Here is a 25,590-nt window from a genome sequence, read left to right as displayed (position 1 = left end):
AAGGCTCCTGGCTTTAGATCGGCTCAGCTCTAACCCTTGTGGCCATCTAGGCAGTGAGGCAGCACATAAAGATCTTTCTCTGTCTCTACTTTTCTCTGTAAATCTACCATTCCAATAAAAGCAAATAAATCTTTTTTTTTTTAATGGTGTTAGCACATGCCCAGAACATAGTGAGCACTCCAGCAATGCCAGCCTTTCTTTGAATACTGACAATTTGCCTTACCTTTCTTACCTCACAGCTGTAACTAAGATATGGAAGGTTGCTCAGAATGTTGGTTGATTTTTAGCTTTAAATATTTTTAAAAGGGCTGGGCATGATGACCCAGGGACTAAATCCTTGTCTGGCAAATGCTGGGATCCCATATAGGCACTGGTTAATGCCCCAGGTGCTCCACTTCCCAACCAGCTCCCTGCTTGTGGCCTGGGAAAGCAGTAGAGGACACCCGAAAGCCTTAGGACCATACACCTGAATGGGAGACCTGAAACAAGCTCCTTGGGCCTGATTTCACACAGTCTCAGCTCCAGGCGTTATGGCCCCTTGGGGAGTGAACCAACAGACAGAAGGTCTTTCTCTCTGGTTCCCCTTGTCTCTGTAAATGCGCCTTTCCAATAAAAATATATAAATTTTTCAAAAATAGTAAATATTTCGAGTCCGGCATGATAGTCAAGTGGCTAAAGTCTTCGACTCACATGCACTGGGATGCCAGTGCCACATGGATGCCAATTGGTATCCCAGTGGCCCCTCTTGACATCCAGCTCCCTGTTTGTGGCCTGGCAAAGCAGCTGAGGACAGCCCAAAGCCTTGGGACCCTGCATCTGCATGGAAGACCCGGAAGAGGCTCCTGGCTCCTAACTGTGGATCAGCTAAGTTCCAGCCATTGCGGCCACTTGGGGAGTGAAACATCGGACAGAAGATCTTCCTCTCTGTCTCTCCTGCTCTCTGTAAAACTGATTTCCCAATAAAAATAAATAAATCTTTAAAATTATAAATATATCTTTAAGAAATCTGTAAAATAAATACCCACATACGCTTGTCATTTACCTGGTTTTTGTGTTCTGAAATGGTAGCATCTATGTTACCTATAACTAGTGAAGAATAAAATAATGTAAGTTATATATTAAAAAGAAGGTAACTAAGGAAGAAAGGTCAGCTAAAGACAACAGTTGGGAGCTGGTGTCTGACTTATCATTTAAGAAGCCTGAATCCCACAAGGTGCCTGGGTTTAATGCCCGGCTTTGGCTCCTAACTGATGGATTTCATGCTGATGAAGACCTTTTAAGGGTAAAGTACTAGATTCCTGCCAGTCAGATGAAGACCAAGATTGAGTTCCAGCTTCCAACTTGGGCTTCCATGAGCCTTGAATATTATTGGAACTTGATCAATGAACCAGCAAGTTGGAGCTATTTTCTGCCTGTCTCCCTTCCTCTGGCTTTTTTATTGTTAAATAAATGAATATTTTTTAAACAAACCTTAGTCACAGGCAAATTCTGACTCCAAATTTACTCAGGATAACTATGTTATACTGCTACAGAAGACAGGGTTGACAGGCCTTTTAATGACACTTTGATTCAGTTTTGTATCTGTTAAGATTGCTTTAAAGTCATGCCTTCCAAAATTCACATGGTATTCCCCTTGGGGGTTCTTTTTCTGTCATTACCTTCACTCCCATTCGTCTTTCCATACCACATTTTGTGAGAAGTAGTTTGCTTCAAAAGCAAGTTTAATGGAATGCCACAAAAAGTAACTTTCCATAGACAATAAAGCTTATTCCCATAGATGCCATAGTAAAGGAATCAATTTCACTGAGATCTCTACTTAGCTGTATTTTTTAAATCCTGTAATACCTCTGAGTTTACCATAGCAGTTTGAAGCAAAACTTCTCCCTGGTTGATATATCCTGATATTTCCAGTTTATTTAGGTCTTTTATTATCCTTTTGAGTACAGTGAGTGTATGATTTTTATTGACTTTTATATAATGTTAATCAATCAATTATTTTTATAATTGGGAGTTTGTTATTTAACATCTCTCCTGGAATTCATTATCTGTTGACAAGAGTCAGGACCCAAAGTTTGGTATTAAAACCAGGCATTTTGTTGTGGAGTCAACAATGAGGTTTGAGGTGAGACTTAGTGTTTATTCACCGAGATTTTCAATTCCCAGTGCCCTATTTGAGCTATCGAGAAATAATACAATAGTTAACGAGAAATAGCTAACGAGAAAATATAAATAGCTAACGAGAAAATTTAACCTTGTTTGGTTTTGATTTTTGAATACCCAACATAACTAATTTACTTTTTTCCAAATACCTTACGTTTTAATGGTTTTCTATAGGTTCTCTGTTACTGCTAATAAATTTATACATATAAATCCTGTGGAACACTATTCAACCATAAAAAGGATTAAGACCCTGTCTTTTGCAACAAAATGATTGCAATTGGAAACCATTATGCTTACTGAAATATGCCAGTCCAAAAACTGCAAATGTCATGTGTTTCCTCTGATCCATGATACCCAAAATAAAGGATACAAAATGCATTCTATATGAACTAAACTGACGTATTGAGAATTGATCATCCTTTGCTATCTAGATCTACTCTTGACAGTGTTTATTTTTTTCTTTTTTAACTTGCTATTTGTTGACTCCTTTACCTAAAGGAAAGTTAAGCCTCTGATGGTAAAGGGAACTGAGGGTATTTCAGTGTATAACTTTAAAATTTATTAAAGAAGCAAGGGGAATGTGGAATACTTTTGGAGTAAGGGTTAGCTGGGAAGCATTACTTTGTACCTAAAACGGTATTGTGAAATATGTTCACTTCATAAAAATAAAGAGATCACTAGCATAGCTAAATAGGGGTAAAAATATGCAACTTGTACAATTTTCACCCCAAGGAATCATATACTTATCTTGTACAGAACTTTTGTAGGACAGTATTAACTGTGTATATTTTACAGAATACTTTGAAATTATACTTTCTGCCTCAAATGATTCATTGTGAATATATCCATTTCTGCTGTATATTACACACAATCTTAGACTTAGTTTCACTGTTAAAATAGTCTGTTCATAGGTTCCCAATTCTTTTTATATACTTTTCAATTATTTTCAATGAATGAGGAGTCCCTTACGGCTCCTACCTCTAAAACTGTCGACATTTGTGGCAGTCTGTTGTGTGAGATTAGTCTTTTCTTTGATCACCTTTCAACTGCCACATGAATAAAATAGTTGAACTATGGTTCTCAATACAGTTTTTAAATTAATCTGGCACTTAAACACTGAGAGAGGTATGAACCATAATGACATTTGAATTTTATTAGCCACCTTTCACTCTACTTGAATCTCTTTTGTTCTGCCACGTTAACTAACACTTTAGACTCATTTGAACAAAGGTAACTCATTGGTAAGATTGAACTGAAGAAGCTTATCTATCTCCGGAGACCAAGTAATAATGGGAATTATTGGTTAAGCCAGTGTTGGCATTTGGTTCACTCCATTTCCCAACCTTAAGTAGAGAATGCAAGTTTGCATGTATGTCCAGTTTTATTTAATCTTCTAAAAAGTGTATAATACAGTCATGCTTGATGATGCGGCACAATACCTAAAGGCTGGTATTAAGATATATTTCTGATCCTCTGAAAAGCTTTTCTGACTCAGTAGGCTGTGAACATTCACAATATCCCTCGAGGCAATCCTCCACATTGTGCTAGCTTGATAACTGCACCTGGATGGTTCTCAGCAAAGAAAACTTGTAGTATGTTCCAAATAGTCCACCAAAAGAAAGAGCATGGAGTAAGAAACACCTAGCAGAAAACAGGGATGATATGCTAACTCTTGTAATATAGTATCTGAGATAAAGACTTTGATTAACAATAGTAACATAATCATACTAGAATGTTTTACTGAAGTAATCTCAAAGTTATGTAACTGGAATGAGACAAAAACAATAAATATAAATCAAGAGAAATTTATAAATATACTGGGTGCATAATACCTTCCACTCAGATTCTATTACAGAAAGGATGGACTTAGAACATATGAATTTTTGGGCCCGGCGGCGTGACCTAGTAGCTAAAGTTCTCGCCTTGAACACCCCGGGATCCCATATGGGCGCCGGTTCTAATCCCAGCAGCTCCACTTCCCATCCAGCTCCCTGCTTGTGCCCTGGGAAGGCAGTCGAGGACGGCCCAGGGCTTTGGGACCATGTACCCACGTTAGAGACCTGGAAGAGGTTCCAGGTTCCTGGCTTCGGATTGGCGCGCACCGACCCATTGCGGCTCACTTGGGGGGTGAAAAATCGGATGGAAGATCTTCCTCTCTGTCTCTCCTCCTCTCTGTATATCCAGCTTTCCAATAATAATAAATCTTAAAAAAAAAATATGAATTTTTGAATTCAGAAAAAAACTACATTAGTAAACTTAAGTGTGATATAACTAAATTATTTGAGATATTTAGATAATTTTAGATTTAAAGAATTGTGCTTGCTCCCCCTACATCAAAAAAAAAAATTGTTACAGACTTTTCTAGTGGTCCAACAGCTCAAATTTAAGTGTACCTTTATGCTCTAGAAATAAGTGCATCTATTTCATTTAATAGATTTCTAATATCTATCTATCTACATGACAGTAACCTAAATGATAACATTTTCAATTATCTATTTTATTGTGAAATTGTGAGATAACCGCGTAGCACCTGCAACTATGCAGAGTAATATTATATATCCTACATAGTCTTTACCATGCTTCTTCAAATAGTAGCCAGCAGGCTAACATTATCCCCGTACCAATACAGACTCAGACAGGATACAGAACAGTTCTATTGCCACAAGTTTCTCCATGTTGCATCTTTAAGGTCTCATCCACTGCTTTCTGACTCCCACCCCTCCTCACAACCTAGCAACAATGAATCTGTTCTGTATTTTTATATTTCTTCATATCAAAAATTTCATACAAATGTAATATATAGTCCTTTTAGATTGCTTCTTCACTCCACACAACCCTATGAAATTCATGTTTGTTATTGCATGTAACAGTGGTTTTCTTTTTCTGTTGCTGAGTGTTATTTCATGGTGTGAGTGTACCCTCAGTTTTTAAAACAATTTGGCACTGAAGGAAACTGAGTATGATCAGTTTGGGGCTACTAGGGAGAAAGTTGCTGTAAGCATTCAGGCACAGGTTTTGTGTGAACTGTCACTTTGTTTCTTTGGGATCAATGCTCAGAAGTGCAATTGCTCAATTACACAGCAGTTGTGTAATCAGTTTCTTTAAAAATCTCTAAGTTGTTTTAGCAGAATGGCTACGCGCTAAGGTTTCCTTCACTCTTCCCTTAGGATTTTTGTCTTTATTTTCTGAAGTCTGCCTATCATGTATCTTGGTGTGAATTTATTTGGAACTATTCTGTGTGAAGATCATTCACTTTTTCAAATTTATAAATTTTTGTCTTTTTCAGAGTTAAGAAAGTTTCTATCACTTTTTCTTTGAGAATTATTTAAATTGCACATATTTATGGAGTATAGTGTAATAACTTGATGTATGAATTTAGGGAGTAAGAATCAAATCAAGTTAGGATTTTCATCTCCTTAAACATATTTTTGAGATTTTGAAGAATCTTCAGCCATTGTGTGGATGGATCTATGGGCAGAGTATGACATTTAAACAAATGTAAGCAAGTGTACTAATCAAAGCAGTCAACTTTTCCTTCTTTTCATCAACAATCCACACTTGGAAACTTTGAGTTCCTCCTCTCATTCATTCTTTGAAAACATAACCCGAGACTAACTGGAATCACCCGCTGTGCACTGTAATCTCTTATGTGTGCTCCAGAACACTACAGTTTATTCTTTCTTTCTAACTCTGTTTTGATACCTGTTATCCAACCTCTCTCTATCCTTTCCTCCCGTGTGTACTCTTCAGAGCTGCTCACTTTGTCTTTGCTTTTATAATTCAAATGACAAAAACGCTGTATCATTTGTGATTCTCCTGAGGACTCCTAAGCTCTGTTCTTTTTCAGTCTAAATTTTCTCTTCTATCTGGTTTAGATAATTTTTGCTGTTCTGTCTTCAAGTTCCCAGGTTCCTTTTTCCCTTCATCGCTCACCTCCATTCTTCAGTTGAGTTTTCTTATGAAAATTATTGTATTTTTCATTTCTAAATCTTCATGCAGTTCTTCCTTAGATTGTCTTTTTTCTAAGATTTTTTGTTGCTGAGACTATTTTTCTTCCCTTTGTTTCAAGTGTGTTCACAATTGCTTACTGGAACATTTTTAAGATAACTGCTTTAAAATGTTTATGTGACCATTCTAACATGTTAGGATACATTGGCTTTTTATTAAGTTTGAATCCTCCTCATTGTTGGATTGATGAGTAATTTCTCTGAAAACATGGACATTGGGGATATTGTGCTATGAGGCTCTGGAATTTAATTAAGCTTTCTGTTTCCATTGACTCATCTAATACCACTTGGGCAGGAGGAAGGATGCTGACTTCTTTACGCCAAATGCGGCTTGGAATCCACACTCTCCACTCAAGGATACACTCATGCCTCAGAAGGGTAACAATGCTCTGTTGTTGCTCTCAGGTGACTTTCAGTGATATCATAAGAACAGAGATTAGCCCTATTATTAATTTTCTCCTAGAACTCCTATTTTACACCTGTATAGAGGAGTGAGGTGCTCATTGCTACAGAGTGAGGTTTAAAATCTGGATTTCTCCAATGGTCTCCACTGAGTCTCATGCTGGGTGGATGGGGAGACTCTTTCTACTTTCTGAAAGAAATGTAAGTTCAGGATTTTGCCTGGATATCTTAAACACCACAGCTTGGCCCGGGAGAGGCTTGACTCCCCAGTCTTTGCTTCAGTTGTTGGGCAGTAGGACTACAGTTCTGTTATCTCCTGTGATACTAGGTTGTAGATGAAGTATTGTCTTAAGTCTTCTGCTTTACTTTCCTCTATACCAGCCCCACAGTTGCCAGCCTCCATCAGATGCCAGACTAATGGGGTTGCCTGATTGTAGGTTTTGAACTTCCAAAATACAATCTAAAATAAATATTTTAATTTCCAAGATATTCCTCTCAAGTATTTAAAAGCAAAGAAACAATGACCAATACATATGACAAACATAAGAAGACTATATTAAGGAAGAGAGAAAGCAAAACAGCTAGGCACCTTGGGGTGCAATAAGGATCTGGGTGAATCTGAATTTATTTTTTTCTCAAATGTACCATCTTGGAGCAGAAACAACCCATAAACCAAAGATACCATTAGGTGATTTCTATCCAAAGATCAGGAAAGAGAACCAAAGCTAAGGCCAAGCTTGGCTAAAATAACCAACTCTCTTGTAACTACCTTCTGAGGACAAGTCCGCAGTGATCTAAAGACCCCTCACCCAGCCCAAATCTCAGAGCTCATAATTAAGTCCCTATTCAACACACTAACCACAAGCATAAAACGTAAGAGTCTAAAAATCTGTGTAAATTTGAGGAACAATGATCAGTTCCGTCCCTAATATTTTAACCTGGCACCTCAAAATTCGGTTGTTTATTACAACATGCAGTCATTCCATCCCCTACATTTCTAAAGTTTTAAATTGATGCTACATTAATGTTTCGAAGTTGTTCGGCTCACCTGAGACAAAGCAAGCTCTCTTAGCTATGAACTCTTGCACAATCAAAGCAAGTTATTTACTTAGAAGACATAATGGCAGAATAAGCACTGGGTATACATCTGAATTCCAAAAGGAAGTTGAATTTAAAGTCAGAGTAAGACTCAGTAACAACAGGAACAAGCAATATATCCTAAAGTTCAACTGTATTATCTTGAGCACATTGTGTTGGGGGCTCTGTTGCTATAGTGTTGGGCATACCAGCATTGCTGTCTACAATCCAGGGTCCAGTTCTCACAGGTAGAAGACTCACTTCTGCAGCTCCACTGAGCATTTGGTGCTGGGGACTCTGCCACAGCTCTGACCCCACATTTCCACTTGACATTGCGCTAGTGGTGTCTCATTGTGGCAGCTCTACCCTTGGCACCAATATCTGCTTGGGGTCCCAGATTGCCTAAAGTATCTTTTTGAAATCTAAATGGAGGCCTCCATGCTCTGGAGCTCTGCTTATCTTTGCCTGCATGGTGTTCCCTGAGACTGAACGTCATTGTCAGTGGCTTTACAAGACTGGTCTGGCACACAATTTGCAGTTTTCTAGGGCAAGTCTCTCATGTTGCTGGCATCAGCACTTGTCTAAGGTATCTTCTGCTATACATCTCACAGCTTCACTACACAATGTTCCATCGTGGTCTCCAACATTGTACTAAAATTGCGCCTGGCCTCCATGCTTTCCTTTGAACTCTTCATGGAAGCAGCCATAATCACATAACTCTTGCATTCTGCAAAACTGCAGGCATGTGAGCAGTGTCAACATCTGCCAAGAGCAAGGGCAGAACCTGGCAAGCCGGAATCTTGAGCTGGTCCCAGGTGATCATGGCACTCCAAGGCTCCTTTCTGAAAGGATTCTGCACTGGAAAAACCTTTGTAGATAAATTAGCTCTGTGAGGCCTCAAATGGGACTGAGATGAAAGAGTCTCTCTGGCACATTTCTGGCCTGCAATCAGGATCTTCCATCCAGTCTTGTTCATTAGCACATTACTTCTTTTTACTTGCACTAATCTCATTAGCAATGGTTTTTCCACCTCACTTTTCAGTTCCCAATAAGCTTTCTCTTTCTTCTTTACTTGATCTAGCTGCAAATATTCCAGGTATTTCTGCGTTGCTCCCTTTTGGTACTGATTTTCTCTGTAAAACTTACCAACATAAGCCAATAATAATCAGTTCATAACCTAGACATTGTGCTACCTTAAACCTTCATCAAGCTAGTCCATCTTTAAGTTCAGCCTCCAAAAACAAAAAAAAGAAAAGAAAAGGAAAAAGAAATCTCAGAACATGGACCACATGGCCACAATAAAAATCAAGTTGTTTGCCACTGTGGAAACTAGGTGCCCTTTAGTCCAATTATCCATTTCCTTCTAAAAACTCCTCAGCATGGTTTATCGTTCCCACACTCCTAACTAGGATTCTGGTCTTCTGAGTCCTCAGCAGAATCACACACATAAATCAGTTTATAGTGTTCCAGCTTTCTCTAGCCTGTTCATCAAAACCCTGCCAACCACTTGTGGTAACTCAATTCTAAAGACTTCTCCATATATTCAGGTGAAGCCAATGGCGATAACCCCACTTGAGAGTTCCAATTTTCTACATTAGTCATCTCGACACTTCAACTGAATACCTGAGAGGAACTACTTTGGAAGGAAATGATTTGATAGGAGATTCACAGTCAAGGATCAGGTGGCCCCTTACGTTAGCCTCTGTTAGAAGAGGCATTGGTGGAGCAGATGTGGAGGAACAACCACACACTGAGCCAGAAAACAAAGAGGCTGAGTCACCAATACTCCCCTGATAACTACCTTCTGAGCACAATCTCTCAAACATCCAAAGACCAAACCCGCCCCTCAGAGGTCATATTCGATCAAGTTTGTAACCTCAATGCGACTGGTAAGGTGGCGCTGCACACTAATCCTCTGCCTGAAGTACCATCATCCCTTGTGGGGACCAGTTCATGTCCCAGGGGCTGCACTTTCAATCCAGCTCCTTCTTATGACCTGGAAAAGCAATGGAGGATGGCTCAGATCCTAGGGCCTCTGCACCTACATGGGAGACCTAGTGGAAACAGCAGGCTACTAGCTCCTGATGGACTTATCTCCAGCATTCTATATATTTGGGGAATGTATCAGTAGATAGAAGATATCTCCCTCTCTCTTTTTCTGTGTGTGGGTTTGTATGTTGTGTGTTTCCTTCTTTCTGTAAATCTGCCTTTAACATAAAATAAATAGATATTTAAGAAAGAAATACATCTGCATGATTTTGGAGAGTCAAATGCTGTTCCATCCATGACATCACATACAGTGCCCAGAGATTTTACTGTACTTTGGTGGTACCGTTACCATTTCCAGAAGCAAAAGGTTGAAATAAAATAATTTAGACCTAAGATTGTTACATGTTTGGATCACAATTGAATCTTTTAAAATCTTTAAAAAAAAAACATTTTTAAAAGCCTTCAATTTCCTTTGGTGTATTGGCTTCTAAGTGAATTTCTGGGATATGTGTTCATAATTTTGTTTATGAATACAAAAAAGAGTGGTAATCTGACTTACTTATATGGAGAAAATAACATTTCCTTTTAGTCAGTAATGATAGCAAGATGATATGTAATTTCCTGTCAGGTAAACTAGAAATGAACAAATCATATCATAAGCACAAAAGTGAAGAGATGAATAACTTAGACTCATCTCTGTTTTGAAACCCCAAGGCTAAAACACCTGCAATATCTTAGTTATTTCCACGAGTGGATAATGGTGCATTTCCCTGGCATAAAGCCAAACACATCTTCCAATTATAATTCTAACCCTCTTTAAATAAGGAATGAAATAATATCATCTGATTTTAATTGTAGATACTCAGATTTACTGTCATAACATGAGTTATCCCACCCCATGGCAGACACTTCTGTCACCTGGGATCACTGCCTCCTCTCTGAACATGATCTACATCCTCCCAGTTCTGAGAACTGCTAAAATATGTCCTTTCTACCTCTCCTTTGCCCTCTTATAAATCTTCCCATCTGTCTAGGCCAATCACAGGAAAAGGTTAACCTACAACCTACACTAGGAATGAACTGCCAGTTCTCATGGGAAGCAACACTTAAATTTAGGCTAAAAAAATAACTTGCAGTTCTTCTGAGTGCCAGGCTGAGTGGGGAAAGAAAGATGTGGGACACTGTCATTCTTTGCTTTCAGAGAGATGAAATAGACAAAGAGAGAGACAGTTCTGTAATGTAATTAAAACTATCAAAACTACTAGCAATGATTGTTACAAAAAGTGACTGCATATATATTTATGTTCATTATACTTTAGTTTCATTTCATTATTTATCATTTAAAAAGCATACAGGTGTGTATCATTTCTTTTTCATTTTATGATATAGTTCCATAGGCTCTGGAATTTCCTGTCTTCCTCCCAAATTTCTCTCCCCTCCTACTGATTTCCTCTCTAGTATCAAAACGGGTAGTCCTTCATTAACAGTCATAAGTCCATCATTCTAATATTAAAGTGTCTCCTGACATGTAGGCATGGACAGTGTCACCGAGTGAAGCCTCCTATTGTCAGGATATATTCAACTGTTTCACTGGGAGTCCACCTTTGGTCTGGATGCAGAGATGCATACTGCACTATGTCTGCACATCTAAACATGTCAGTCTACGCTACACTTCTATTATAGATCCCTTTACATACAGGGTCAGTAAACACAATCCACAACAGGGAGAAAAGAATAAAATTTATCAACATGAAGTTAAACAACATGCTACAAAATGACCAATGTGTCGCTAAAGTAATGAAAAGGAAAATCAGAGGCCACCTTCTAGAAAATGATGCTATTGCATGATCCATGTGGCACTGAGGAAATGACAACAAACGAGAAGCAAGATGGCAGAATGGGGTGAAAACATGTTTAAGGGCCTGGCACGATAGCATAGTGGTTGAAGTCCTCACCTTGCACACCGGGATCCCATATGGGCGCCGGTTCTAATCCAGGAGGCCCTGCTTCCCATCCAACTCCCTGTTTATGGCCTGGGAAAGCAGTCAAGGACAGCCCAAAGCCTTCGGACCTTGCACCTGCTTGGGAGACCCAGAAGAACACCTGGCTCCTGGCTTCGGATTGGCGCAGCACCGGCCGTTGCAGTCACTTGGGGAGTGAACCATCGGACGGAAGATCTTCCTCTCTGTATCCGCCTTTCCAATAAAAAAATAAATAAATATTTTTAAAAAAAACATATTTAAACAGATGAAGAAACATTAGCCAGGGTGAAGCATAGAGGGCACATTCCAGGAAATAGGAGATGACAGACCAACAGTAGAAGGACACCTGCAGACTGTGGACAACAGGAAAGCAGCGGAGATGATGGTGCAGTGTTGCAGTGACCAGATACACTGGCAGCACTCAGTGAGAAGTGATCTAAACTGCACTGGTGGCCAGAACTCAACCAACAATCAGGTGGGAAAGGGAGTTTATGGGGAGCTCAGGCAGTGAACCCAGGCAGAGAACTGCACATTCTGTGGGTTTGTTTAGTTTACCAGGAGCAGAGACAGAGCAGCAGACCCAAAACAGGTGATGGCGGGAGCAGGGGGGATTTCAAAACCCAAATTCCCAGTAGAACCAAATCTGCAGCCATCTTGTGCAGAGAGGCAAAGGCTGTGGGACAAGAAGTACATACACTAAGTGGGATTGAACTCATTTTGGGCTCAGTGAATTGCAATGATGTGGCATCCTACAGGTTCCACCCTAAATAGATCTGGACCTCAGATTTGGAAGATGCTTCTTGTCACACTGGAAAACAGAGAGCTGGAAGCAGAACTGTGTCAAGCTATAAAAGTGTTCAACAATTGAGAGGCACTATCAAAAGGTCAAATATAAAAGTTATGGGAGTTCCAGGAGGTGCAGAAAGAGAAGCTGGATTTTAAAAATGTATTTAATGAAATAATAAAAGAAAATTTACCTAAACTGGAGAAAGAATTGTGAAACAATATCCAGGAGGGTGACAGAACTCCCAACAGGGTGATCAAAAGTGATCTTCACCAGGACACATGATAATCAAACTCTCTTCAATTGAACATAAGGAAAAGATCCTTAAATGTGCTCCTGAAAAAAAATTAATTGGCTTATAGAGTATAGGCAATTGAATTCACAGCTGACCTCTCACAGGAAACTCTACAGGCCAGAAGAGAATGGAGTGACATATTACAGATGCTAAAAGCAAAAAAATGTCTGCCCAGAATAACCTACCTAGCAAAGCTTTCCTTTGTCTTTGAAAATGAAATAATATTATTCTACAGTAAACAGAAGTTAAAAGAATATACCTCTTCCAAACCTGCCCTACAAATGATTCTTATGTTGACTTTGTGAAAGATGTTCTCTTGACAGAAAGGAGGAATGGCAACCACCAAAACCAAAGGCAAATGTGAAGAACATCCCAGTAAAATAACAACAGAAGACTAAATCTATGAACAACCAACTGCTAAATGACAGGAGCAAATTACCACCTGTTTATATTAACCCTGAATGTAAATGGCTTAAACTCATCAATCAAACATTATAGATTACTAGACTGAATTAAAAACACAAAACCCATCTATTTGTTGCCTACAGGAGAATATCTCACCAACAAAGATCAGCAGAAACTATGTCTCATGAATTTTGGTGGTTTTGTTTTTAGAATCATTTCTTCATAACTCCTTTTTTCTCATTAAATTCTCATGACTCATACATACAGTAGCATCATTTTCTTTAAGGAAGTTCTTGATTTCCTTTTTCATTTCTTCACCAACACATTGATCATTCACTAGCATGTTATTTAACTTCATGGCATTGTAAGTTTCTATTTTTTTCCTGTTGTTGGTTTTGTTTTGTGGCTTTTCATTTAAGGGATGCATAGCAACTGTGTAATGGAAACTATCATATCTAGTGGTATATTTTTAACGCTTATGGCATTTTGCAAATTTGTCTTTCTTCCTGTTGTTATTTGTTTTGTGGCTTTTCACTTGGGATTTACAGTGACTGTGTGGCGGAGACTGACATGTCCAGATGTGAGGATAAGGTGCAGTGTGCATCTCTATTTCTGGATCGAGGATAGACACCTAGTGAAACTACTGGATGTGTGTTGACAATGGATGCTGCACTCTCTGCCATTGTCCATGCCCGCAGTGGTGGACTTATGACTGTCTATGAGGAACTATGCTGTTGTAATGATATGGGAGAACTCAGTGTGTGGGCAGGATTCAGGGAGGAGGTAGGGGAAATCCCAGGGCCTATGGTACTGTATCATAAAATGATAATAAAAATGAAAAGTAAATAAATAAAGAATAATAAAAACAAGAATATCAGTGCCCCTGAGATGTAGCAAAAAACAATGTTAAAAGGAAAATTTACAACCTGAGGTGCTTATAGTCAAAATGTCTCATATGAATGATCTATTAATGAATTACAAGGACTTATGAAAAAAGACACTAATGAACAGGAAGTGCAAAAAAGGTAAAATTCACAACAAAACTAATTGAATTTGAAACAAAACAGAACAAAACACAAACTGAAACAAAAGCCATTCCCTAAGCAGATGAGAAAAACAACCCCTCAGCCATATTAACAAAGAGCATCAAGAGCCGCTTAAAATTAGAGATGAAAAAGAGATGGGTCCAACTTTCTGCTCTTTACATGGGTCATGACACTATTGGTATTGGCAATAGTAGAGATTTCACATTTTTTTGTTGTCTAGATACAAGTTGCATCAGGAAACTACTTTCATTCCTTAGTAGAGATAAATTTCTTTTTCTTTAATTCCTGATGATATATCTACTGTAAGGAATAATACTCAGCTATTAAGAATGAAATTCTATCATTTGCATCCAAATGGGCCAAACTGAAGAACATTATGTTAAGTGAAATGAGCCAATCCCAAAAGGACAAATATCATATGTTTGCTCTAATATAAGACAACTTCCATCAAAAATATAAAACAGGGCCCAGCGCAATAGCCTAGTGGCTAAAGTCCTCACCTTGCACAAGCCAGGATCCCATATCAGCACTGGTTCGTGTCCTAGCAGCCCCACTTCCCATCCAGCTCCCTGCCTGTGGCCTGGGAAAGCAGTCCAGAATGGCCAAAGACCTTGGGACCCTGCACCCATGTGGGAGACTCAGAAGAGGCTCCTAGCTCCTGGCTTTGGATCGGCTCAACTCTAGCCGTTACAGCCCCTTGGGGAGGAAGATCTTCCTCACTGTCTCTCTTCCTTCCTGTATATCTTACTTTTCAATAAAAGTAAATAAATGTTTAAAAAAAATAATAAAGGTGAATAAACACACATGTAATACCACAAGCAAAGGATGTAATGGAGATCAGAGTACCACGAACCAAAGAAAGTCAACAGAATGCATTTCTACTAAGAAGTGGAAGTATTTCTAAAATGAAATAGACACGAGACAGCTGAATGGTACCTTATAGCCATTTGAAGGTATATAGCAGTCGGTTCTGTATATAAACTAAAACTGAAATGTCAATGGGCTAATCATAGGTTGTGGTTAAGAACTTGCTTTCTTTTTTTTTTTTTTTTTTTTTTTTGTAACACACTGGTTACTCACAACCATGTCAATTCCATAATGTTGCAAATTGCTGTTGATGTTATGTCGGGACTCTTGGTTGAATGGGATGATATTCTGCCAGCTCTAACAACGGACCAGAAATGGTCTCCCCAAGAGACTGTTCAACCCATCTGGACAATAAATAGCTGGACTTTATACTTGATATATGTTTACAAGGAAAGAATCTTGATTGAATTTGAACTGTAATACTGCATCAAGGTGGAGGAAGCCACCGGGGGGGAGGGGCATGGGGGGGGATTCCCAGAGCCTATGAAACTGTAACATAATGCAAAATAATTAATAAAAAAAAAAGAAGTGGAAGTATTTAAATATAATATATATAAGCATAAATATATATGCATATTTATATATGATGTGTGTGCTTATGAATATATAAGGATAGAAAGGAAGTTGAGTATCTCATTGGGAAGGCTTTGTATTCTGTGAAAAACAAATGTATTTTTGCAAAGTAAGCTCCTTAAACATACTATAGCAAAATGGCCTAGTCAGATTTTAACTTGATACACACTTGAAGTCCAGTGATTCTGGCCAAAATCTGCCTTCACAACTTTGATTTCCTTTTCTGTAGTACAAGTCCCCAACGTTCTCATGAGGTGCAGTTGCTGCCTGTTATCTCAATCCACTCCTTACTTTTGTTCCTGCTACTCTCTGGATAAGCAACTCCCATCTTTGCCTCTGAGTTGTTAAAACACATGTAATGGCTGATGAACTTACACATCAAAACACTAGCTAATTCCTTGTCGCTTTGTAGACATGCAATTTTCTTCCTCTGTCCTGACAATGTTATCTAAATCTACTTCAACTTGCATCTGAATTCCTTGTATTGCTATAAAATTACAACAACTTTTAGGCTTGGACTGTATCTGAAGCAGGACCCCTAAACCAAGACAACCTTAAAGAATGTAAAGTAATACCTGGAGATCTTTTTTATTGTCCCAATTGTAAGATATTACTGCTTGAATATCCTGAAGGCCCCCAAATACTTACCAAACTGAATATGTCGGTAGTGCCAAGGTTACGAAACTTTCATCTTTGTAACCAGATAGCAATTCACAGAGCTGTATAGTATAGGTAGCACTCAGAATTTTAGAAGTAACTTTCCCTACGGTTAAATTTCATAAATTGCTATCAAGGTGTTTAAATTAGAAATGTATACAGTATAGGAAAATTGAAACACAGCAGAATTTGTGAATCTTAATTAATTTAAGGAAAACAAATTTTCATTTGCATTGAGAGGTGACCAATTTCAAAGCTAAAGTCCTCTTAATCAGCAAGCTTTTGTAATGAAATGCAGCAAGATTGACTTTTATATAAAGTGAACTCCCCTGATTGTTAAAGGACACAGCTGAATACAATTAAAAGATCACTTGTGAGCTGAATGCAGTGCCTTTGCTGCATTCTTGGAGAGTATACTTAATAAAGAAGAATCAGTGACACTTTAATGAGAAATTTGAACTCATTGACCCTGGATCTCAGAGTTCATCAATATTCATTAGCAAGATTTTCTTTTCTTTTTAAATTTATTTAGTTTTAATCTTTTTAGAAATTTTTGTAAAATTAGTAGTTTTCACATTTTTCATGATAAGCATAGGGGCTCCTCACTCTCCTTCCTGCTTCCTTATCTCTCTCTCACTTATTGCTTTTCCCAAGTTATTACACTAGCAGAGGCTTTCACCCCACCGTAACAAGCTTAGCTTTCTGTTGTATAAATGTGTACGTATGTTTGTATGTATGTGCGTATGTATGTATGTATGTAATGATATGGCAAGTAAAGGAAATAGAAAATAAGCTAAACTAAAATAAAAGTCTAAAAAAAACAAGAATGGAAACCCCATTGTTACACAGTAGTGTAATAGTATAATCAACTGCTATATACAACATTTAATCCCAAGTGTGCTAATCTCACTGAGACAGCATTTCTTATGTTCTGCATATTAGTTGCCAAAGATCAGAGGAAACATATTTGTCTTTTGGAGACTGGCTTATTTCACTAAGCATAATGATTTACAGTTGGGTCCATTTTCTTGCAAACAGTTCAGATTTTATTCCTTTTTGTGACAGAATGGTATTCCATAGTGTATATGTACATTTTTATTTTGTTTATTCATTCATCCCTTGATGAGCATCTGGATTGGTTCCATATTTTAGCTATTGTGAATTGTGCTGCTATAAACATGAGACATTTTTCAAATGGCTAATACTTATACAAAAACATGCTCAGTTTCTCTCCGTATCAGGGGAAAGCAAATAAAAACCACAGTGAGGGTACCAGTGGACACACCAAACTGTCAGACTAGGCCTGGGGGACGTGTTCACATGCCTGGATCTAAGACAGGCAGGCTGGGCTCCAGGCCAGCATGCTACCCCAACAAAAGGCCAGGCTTGGGAGCCTGCATGCCTGCAGGCACGGAAGCTTTGGATTGCTGGGGGGAAGGGTATCTGGGGTTATGTGGGACGGTGGGCCACTGAAGGAAAATGCGGCAGGTAAGTAAGGACTTCTGGAGGACTTCACTGACAATTCTGCTGCACTTGCAGATAAGGGAGATGGCTGTGACCAGGTAATTTGAAGGAGGGAAACCAGAGGACCTTTCTGGGTCAGACCAAAGTGACCACCCATGCGAGAGATCACTACCATTGACCACTATCAACCATTGACCACCACCCAGAGGCACACATGAAAGTTAGGGCAAGGGGACCTGTGTGGCAGAGCTAGACCATAGTAGCTGCAATGAATGTCAGGATAGGGGTGGGTCATGTTAGGCTGTACCATGACACTAATAAGTTTGCATGAAAGCCAGGGATGGGGATAGGATAGGAAGCACTTGGCTGCAGCACCCACTGATGCTCATGAGAGCCAGAGGAAATGTGGGATGGGATAGAATAGGCTAGGTTGCAGCACCCACCAGTCCACATGGAAGCCAATTCTGGGGGTGTGCCAGGAAGGACTGAGCTGTATCACCCACTGGAGGAAGCCAGAACAGATATGAGCTGATCTGAGAAGGCTGAAATACCCGCTGGTGAAAGTTGCGAATGGAGGTGGGCCAAGTCAGGCTGAGCCAAACACCCACGAGTGTGCATGAGATCCGTGACTGAGAGCTGATGTGAAAGGGCAGCTTGGGAAACTCCTCTGTCAGTATGCAGTCCCTACTGGTGAGCGCAAAAACCCAAGCTGGGGACAGTTCAGACCAGACTGGATTACAGTACCCCGGCATACATGTGGGTCAGGTCTGGGAGTGGGCCAGACTGGGCCAGTTCATAACATACACTGGCAGATGAAAGAGCCAGGATGGGGTGCATTTTTCATGTCTGTTAGCCCTTTAAATTAGTTCCTTGAAAAATTCTCATTTAAAAAAAAGTTCTCATTTCCTTCACCTATGTCTTAACTGGTTTGTTTTATTGTTTCTACATTCCTAGAGTTTTTGGTGTATCCTGGACATTAGCAGCCTACTTGTTGTGTAGTGTGCAAAGATTTTCTCTCACTCTGTTGCTTCTTTACTTTGTTGATTGTTTCCTTTGCTGTGCAGAAGCTTCTTAGTTTAATGTAGTCCCATTTGTTTACCTTGGTCTTGACTGCCTGTGCTTTTGATGATTTTCCTAGGAGGTCTTTACCTACACCTCTGTCTTGCAGTGTTTCCTAGGTTTACTTCTAATAGGTTGATGGTTTCTGGGTGTAGGTTTAGATACTTCATCCATTTAGATTTGGTCTTTATGTATGGCAAAAGGTGAGGATCTTGTTTCTTACTCCTGCAGGCTATTATCCAATTTTCCCAACAACATTTGTTAAAAATATCAACTTTTTCCCTCGGTTGTTTTCTGTTCTCTTGTTGGAGATTAGTTGGCGGTAAAAGTGTGGCCTCTCTTCTGGTGTTTCCATCCTGCTCCATTGATCTTCTTGGTTTCTGTACTGGTACTAGGCTCTTTTGAGCACTACTGCCCTACAATATGCCCAGAGGTTTGGTCTAGATTCTTATTGTTAAAGATAGTTTTGGCTATTTGTAATTTCTTGTGTTTCCAGATGAATTTTGCATCATTATTTTCAGCTCTGTAAAGAATGTTCTTGGAATTTTCATTGGTATGGCATTGAATCTGTGTATTACTTTTGGTAATATGGACATTTTGATGATGTTGACTAAGCCTATCTAGAAACATGGTATACTTCTCCCATGGTATATTTGTTCCATTTTTTTTAATGTTTTATAATCTTCCTCATAGAGATAGTCCACATCTTTAGTTAGGTTTATTTCAAGGTATTTAAGTGTCTTCTCTGTTATTTTCTTTTTTTTTTTAAAGATTTTATTATTATTGGAAAGCCGGATATACAGAGAGGAGGAGAGGCAGAGAGGAAGATCTTCCATCCGATGTTTCACTCCCCAAGTGAGCCGCAACGGGCCGGTGTGCGCCGATCCGAAGCCGGGAACCAGGAACCTCTTCCGGGTCTCCCACATGGATGCAGGGTCCCAATGCCTTGGGCCGTCCTCGACTGCTTTCCCAGGGCACAAGCAGGGAGCTGGATGGGAAGCGGAGCTGTCAGAATTAGAACTGGCGCCCATATGGGATCCCGGGGTGTTCAAGGCGAGAACTTTAGCCACTAGGCCACGCCGCCGGGCCCTTTCTCTGTTATTTTCAAAGGTACCATATTGACTAGTTCTTTTTCATCCCTGGAGTTGTTTGTATACACTAGGACCATTGATTTGTGTTCCTTTAGTTTGTAGCCTGTCACTTTACCAAACTCTCCTGTAAGTTTTAGCAGTCTCCTTATCGAGTCTTTGTGTTCTCCTCTGTATAGAACCATGTCATAGAAAAACAGACAGTTTGACTTCCTCTTTTCCAGTTTGACTTCCTTTAATTTCCTTTTCCTGCCTACTACCTCTAGTGAGGACTTATAGTACTATGTTGAATAGGAGTGGCAATAGCTGACATCTTTGTCTAGTTCCAAATATTACTGGGAAAGCTTTCAATCTTTTGTGAAATGTCATAGATTCATAGATTTACTAACCCAACCAAATCCAAGCACCAATGACCAGGCACCCGTGAGACTGGGTAATTCAATGAAAACACCATTTTTGTAGGTCTGATAGATCAAAAGAAATTAAGAAGTATTACTCTAGTCTTATGGAAATCTCTTTTTTATTCAAGTAAAAATCCTTGATAAAAGCAGGATTCCATTTTTTTATGGCTGACTAGTATTCCTTTTTGTAGCTACACTAAATATTCTTTATCCAGTCATAAGCTGTTTGAGATTTGGAGATGATTAAGCTCAATGAAATAAGCCAGACCCAAGAAGGCAAATATGTGTTTTCTCATATTGTGGTAGTTAGAATGTGTTTGGGTGAAACTGACATCTTGAGATTTGATTCTTTCTTACATACTCCTGCAAATTAATGGTCTTTTGTTTTCTACTTATTTAATTCTTTATTTAGTGGATGATTAGGCTGTGATTATACAGTTTTTTGAAAATATGTTATTGAAAAGGTTAAAAGAAAAATTAGGGGCCTGCCCAGTGATGCAGTGAGCTAATCCTCTGCCCGTGGCACCAGCAACCCATATTGGCCCCCATTCTTGTCATGGCTGCCTCATTTCCAATACTGGTCTCTGTTTATGGTTTTGGAAAACAGTAGAGGATCGTCCAAATCTTTGGGACCTTGCACATGTGTAAGAGACCTGGAAGAAGCTCCAAGCTCCCAGCTTCAGATTAACTCATATCTGGATATTGTGGCCACTCAGGGAATGAACAATGCAGAGAAGACCATTTCTCTCTGTCTCTCCTTTTTTCTCTGCAACATCTGCCTTTCAAATTAAAATTCAAAATTTTTTTAAAAGAATAAAATGAAAGGTAGGAAAGAGGAGGGAGACAGTGGGAAGAATTATGTGTTTAAACTTGTATATATGAAATATGCAACCTGTTCTCTTTAAATAAATAAATGAACAAATAAACAAACCTGATCTTTAACTAGAACCCTATATTCTAAAACTAAGGCCCAAGTAAACAATGATCCCAGGGCACGCATTTGGCATACTGATTTCAACATCAATTGGGATGTTGTGACTAGATTTGATATCCATCTCTGCTCCTGACTCCAGATTCCTGTTCATGCAGATTTTAAGGAACAACAGGTTATGGTTTAAGTATGTGAGTTTCTGTCACCCACCTGGGAGGCCAGAATTACAACCCTACTCCTGGCAGCAACTCAGACCTGTCCTGGTCACTCCACCCCACCCATTTCATCATTTTAGAGGATTGGTCCAGGAGATGGCAGTCTCTCTCTCTCCCTTTTTCATGAATAGATTTTAATATTGAATGAGAAACCATGATCCTGATTATTTGAAGAAGTAGCTCTTATTGTCACTATTTTATTGCGAAAAAAAATAATATATATCCACCCCCCAAAATATGCTAGGTTGGTTCCTAAAAACTACTTAAGAAAACCTAATTGTGCTGATCAATGAGCAGCAGCATTCTACTTAGCTCTGTAATCTCTACTGTTTCAGGGATCACATTAGTAGTTAGGAGAGTAAAAGGCCCCTATCAGTGATGCAAAAACAAAAGCCACCGGAAAACATGATTTTCCTTAACTGTTCCTCCCCAGGTGAGGTCTCTGCTGCTTCCACTTCTGTCCCAGGGTGACCACTGTCTTGTCCCATGCCAGCTCTCCTTGGAAGACAGCTAAAATCTACCGGGACCAAATTTCTGCCTCAAATCCAAATTGGTGATTTTCTAACATTTCTTTCCATCTCCAAATAGTCGTACTCCCATTCAATACCTGTTAGTGTAGTCTCTGACTTAAAACATACCTCTGTCATCCACTGTAAGTTCACTCTCCGTCACCTAATGAAGAGCAATTTCATTAGGTTAATGGTGGCCATGCCTTTCTGCCTGTGTGGGACGGCCTTTCCTAATGTTCCCTTCCCACACCAAATATGATCATGTGAGGTCAGGCCTCAGCCAGATTAATGCTGGTCTGAAATGTCATCAGTATTCTTCATCACAGTTCTGAATCCATAGTTTTAAGAATTCTGCCTAAACTAGGTTGTTTCTGCCCAAAGAAAAAAGGCTGCCTGTTTATTAGGAAATTATAATTGCTCTTTTCAAATATATGTTATGCTAATGTGAAGAAATACAAAAGCACTCAATCTGAAGAGTCAGGTATCAAGCGATCTTGCTGTGCTCTTTAACAGGCACAAATTTCAGCCGGCAGAGCGATCTCTCGTAGTGTTTCAGAAAGAATGATGTAGTGTGTACGACCCTGAACCCAGTGCTTTGTGACGATACTACTTACAGGTATCCACCTTATCACTCTCCTGTGAGAGGTTGTTTTAATTACACCCAGGAAGTCCTGGGCCTGGTAACAGGTCTGTAAATAAAAGTTTTGATTTTTTTTTTAAACTGAGAGACTCCATACAATATGCCAAGGAATCTCCTTCGTTATTCTCACTCAAAGCACTTTTCTGATGATTGAGAGTCCAATTTTACAATCATTGGCTCTGACCTAATGAAATGCAAGCTAGCAATTGATTGACACAATTGCAAATATTAAAATCTTTCATGAGTGGCTGTAATTTTTGTCTTTTTCCAAACCTCACATAATTTGTTTCAGATTGCCTGACAATGAACAAAGCTTACACATGATCAGCAATCAGAGAAATACAGGGCAATGTACTTATTAGTAAAACTGATTAGCATGACTTGAATCAAGAATCGACAGTGGAGTCAAGATCCAGTCTGATGGCTCATTCTGAAGCCCTGAATTTGGTCACAAACTGCCTGTCTTTGATGTCACTGTTGCAGTGATGTCTGGTTCTGTTGCCTTTGCCCGGTATTTAAAGCATTTCTATTTTGTTTCAGCTGGCAGGGTTCATCTACGCCTGTTATGTTGTGAAATGTATAACTGAAGAAGAGGACAGCTGTAAGTATTAAAGCTCTCTTCTGCTCCTTTCAACAGAGATTCTTCTTTACCACCTATTCTAACCTTCCTACTCATTAGACAATGTTACTCATCACATCATTAGAATGTATAAGTAGCCTTTGGGCCATTGGGATGGATGTTTTTCGTAAACAAGCTCAACATGCTGAAACAAATGGAAGACTCATCCATTTTGAAAACTTGCTTCTTATTTCATTAAAAAATAGGTTAAAACAGATTTCTCTTTTAAAAATTCTAGTGAAAAATATAGAAGAAAAATGAAAGATGGAGTTTTTTCCAAACATGGTTAGCATGAATATTTTTATAAGTCATTCATTGGGAGTTGATAACTATTCAATTTCTCCAAAGATTGCAAATCAGTAATTCGCAATAATTTCTTAAGTTCTTTAAAAACTGACGTCAGTTTATTCAAGAATGTGTGCAAAAAACAAATGCTGTTTTACCCTTTTGTTCCTACAATTTAAGGCAAAATGTAGCACTAGAGTTTTATACACACAACTTCAACACCCAAGCTTTGCATTTGGACAGCAGTCCCTCTTACCAGCCTCAAGATGGTCCCATAGTCCACTGCTCCTACAAACATGGCTGACAAAAGTTTTCACTCCTTCTTTGTTCCTGACGATCTGAAATAGGATTGGGGAAAGAACCTCTGCTCTTTCTGGATTTGCATGTATATTTGCCTTTGAATGATCCACAGAGGAGTCTTTTTTCTTGTTTTCTAAACATATTTTTAAGATGGGATTTTGGAAAGATTGGGGTACGGAGAAGGGTGATGTGAGATCCCATTATTCTTTTATACAATGATTTGAAATTTTAAAAGTCTGAAGAAATGTGTTTCATATTCATTTCTAACCATACTGACAAAAAGAGGCATTATAAATGATTCAAGATATATTTTCAATCACACACATCCATGAATAAACAAAAAAACAAAAAAAAAGGAAATGATGACATTTTTGCTGAATAAGCATTTGTAAAAAAATCTCAGTGCATCCAGTGTGATGTCAGGTTTGTGGTATATAATGATGAATAATAATACAATTGCTTGCCTTTTTTGAACTTTGTATTTGTATGGGAACTTTCCATTAGGTGTTTCAGATAAGTGTGGAGCTTCTCCTTCTTGAAAACCTAAATCCTAAAATGTTCCTAAATATAATAATTTCTGAACATTGACATGACATCTCAAGTGTAAAATTCTACACCTGACTCAATGTGAAAAATTACTGTCCAAACACAATAGTCCTAAAAATATTTAATAAAATTACCTGAAACATAAGTAAAGTGCATGTTTATATCTGAGTCAAATCCTCAGTGTATCTAATTATGTATATGCAAATATTCTAAAATCTGACATCTTATATGGTGCTAGTCCCAACGTTTCACATAAGGGATATTTAACCCATACAATAAAATCTGTAGAGTGGCCAAATCAAGGTTACTGAATGTACTATAAGTGGGCACCCAAAGAAGACTAAAGAAGCAAGTATGGAATAGCTACTATAAAAATGGGCAATGGCAGACTAAGGAGTTTAGGTTTCATTTAGTATGGCACAGGAACAAATCACTAGGCTGGTAGTTTGTAAATTCGAAGAAACATAATCAGGCGTATGCTTTAGAAAACACACAGTGATGTCTCTAGGAAAAACTTGTGAGGGTAAAAGATTAGGGAGTGACCAGCTAGGACATGATGAAACTGACTGTGATCCAAGATAATAAGAATCCGGACAAAGACCAGTACTTGAAACAGGAGAAAGAGTATTTGATGTACCGAGATCTGCCATATGGACTGAAGGATGAAAGTAAGAAAAAGGTAGCAGATTTGTGAGACTGGATGAAAATGTAGTGGGAGGAAATAGAATTAGTTCAGCTTGAAGAGTTTTAGTTTGAGGTGCCTAATGCCAGAGAAGACATCTAGCAAACACATGTGTCTTACACTCAAACATTTAATATAATATTATTGAAGAGAAAATAAAAGTGGGGTTTAAGGATATGAGCATGACAGGTCATGTATTACTATTTGACATCTGTGTGTCAAACCATAAATTGATGGAAGGTTAATTTTCCTGCGAAAGTTGAGCTTTCCCTAGGTGAGAGCATTTGATTTCATTCCACAATGCCATTGCATTTTTATCTTCAGATGATATTCACTAATGCATCAAGTCTCCGAAACAAATAATCAGTTTACCTCTAGGACAGAGGACACCTTCCAAAGAGAATCCCAGAATTAGCGCCACAAGATACACTGCTAAAAAAAAAGTCTAAAGCCAAAGATGTGTGATGCTGAAAATTTGGAATACACATTTATCTGTTAACATCTCTGAAAGTACTACAATGAAGAAGAGTGTACAGTTGTCTCTAATCCACAGCTTTTCTTTTCTTTCACCACATTACCATGGATGAGATACAGTGAGGCATGCACA

The 25,590-nt window shown here is 38.7% G+C and overlaps 1 protein-coding gene across 1 annotated transcript in view; it reads left to right on the top strand.

Moving 5' to 3' along the window:
- Window positions 1–25,590, top strand: part of NKAIN2 (sodium/potassium transporting ATPase interacting 2) — a 986,696-nt gene that overhangs the window by 938,471 nt on the left and 22,635 nt on the right. Inside the window, exon 5 of the mRNA XM_004587217.4 lies at window positions 23,092–23,152. Coding sequence (XP_004587274.1) covers window positions 23,092–23,152 — 61 coding nt within the window. The remainder of the gene's footprint in view (window positions 1–23,091; window positions 23,153–25,590) is intronic.

This window comes from Ochotona princeps, chromosome 1 (genome assembly GCF_030435755.1).
Source record: "Ochotona princeps isolate mOchPri1 chromosome 1, mOchPri1.hap1, whole genome shotgun sequence".
Taxonomy (NCBI): Eukaryota; Metazoa; Chordata; class Mammalia; order Lagomorpha; family Ochotonidae; genus Ochotona; species Ochotona princeps.
This window is presented reverse-complemented; position numbering and strand designations above follow the sequence as displayed.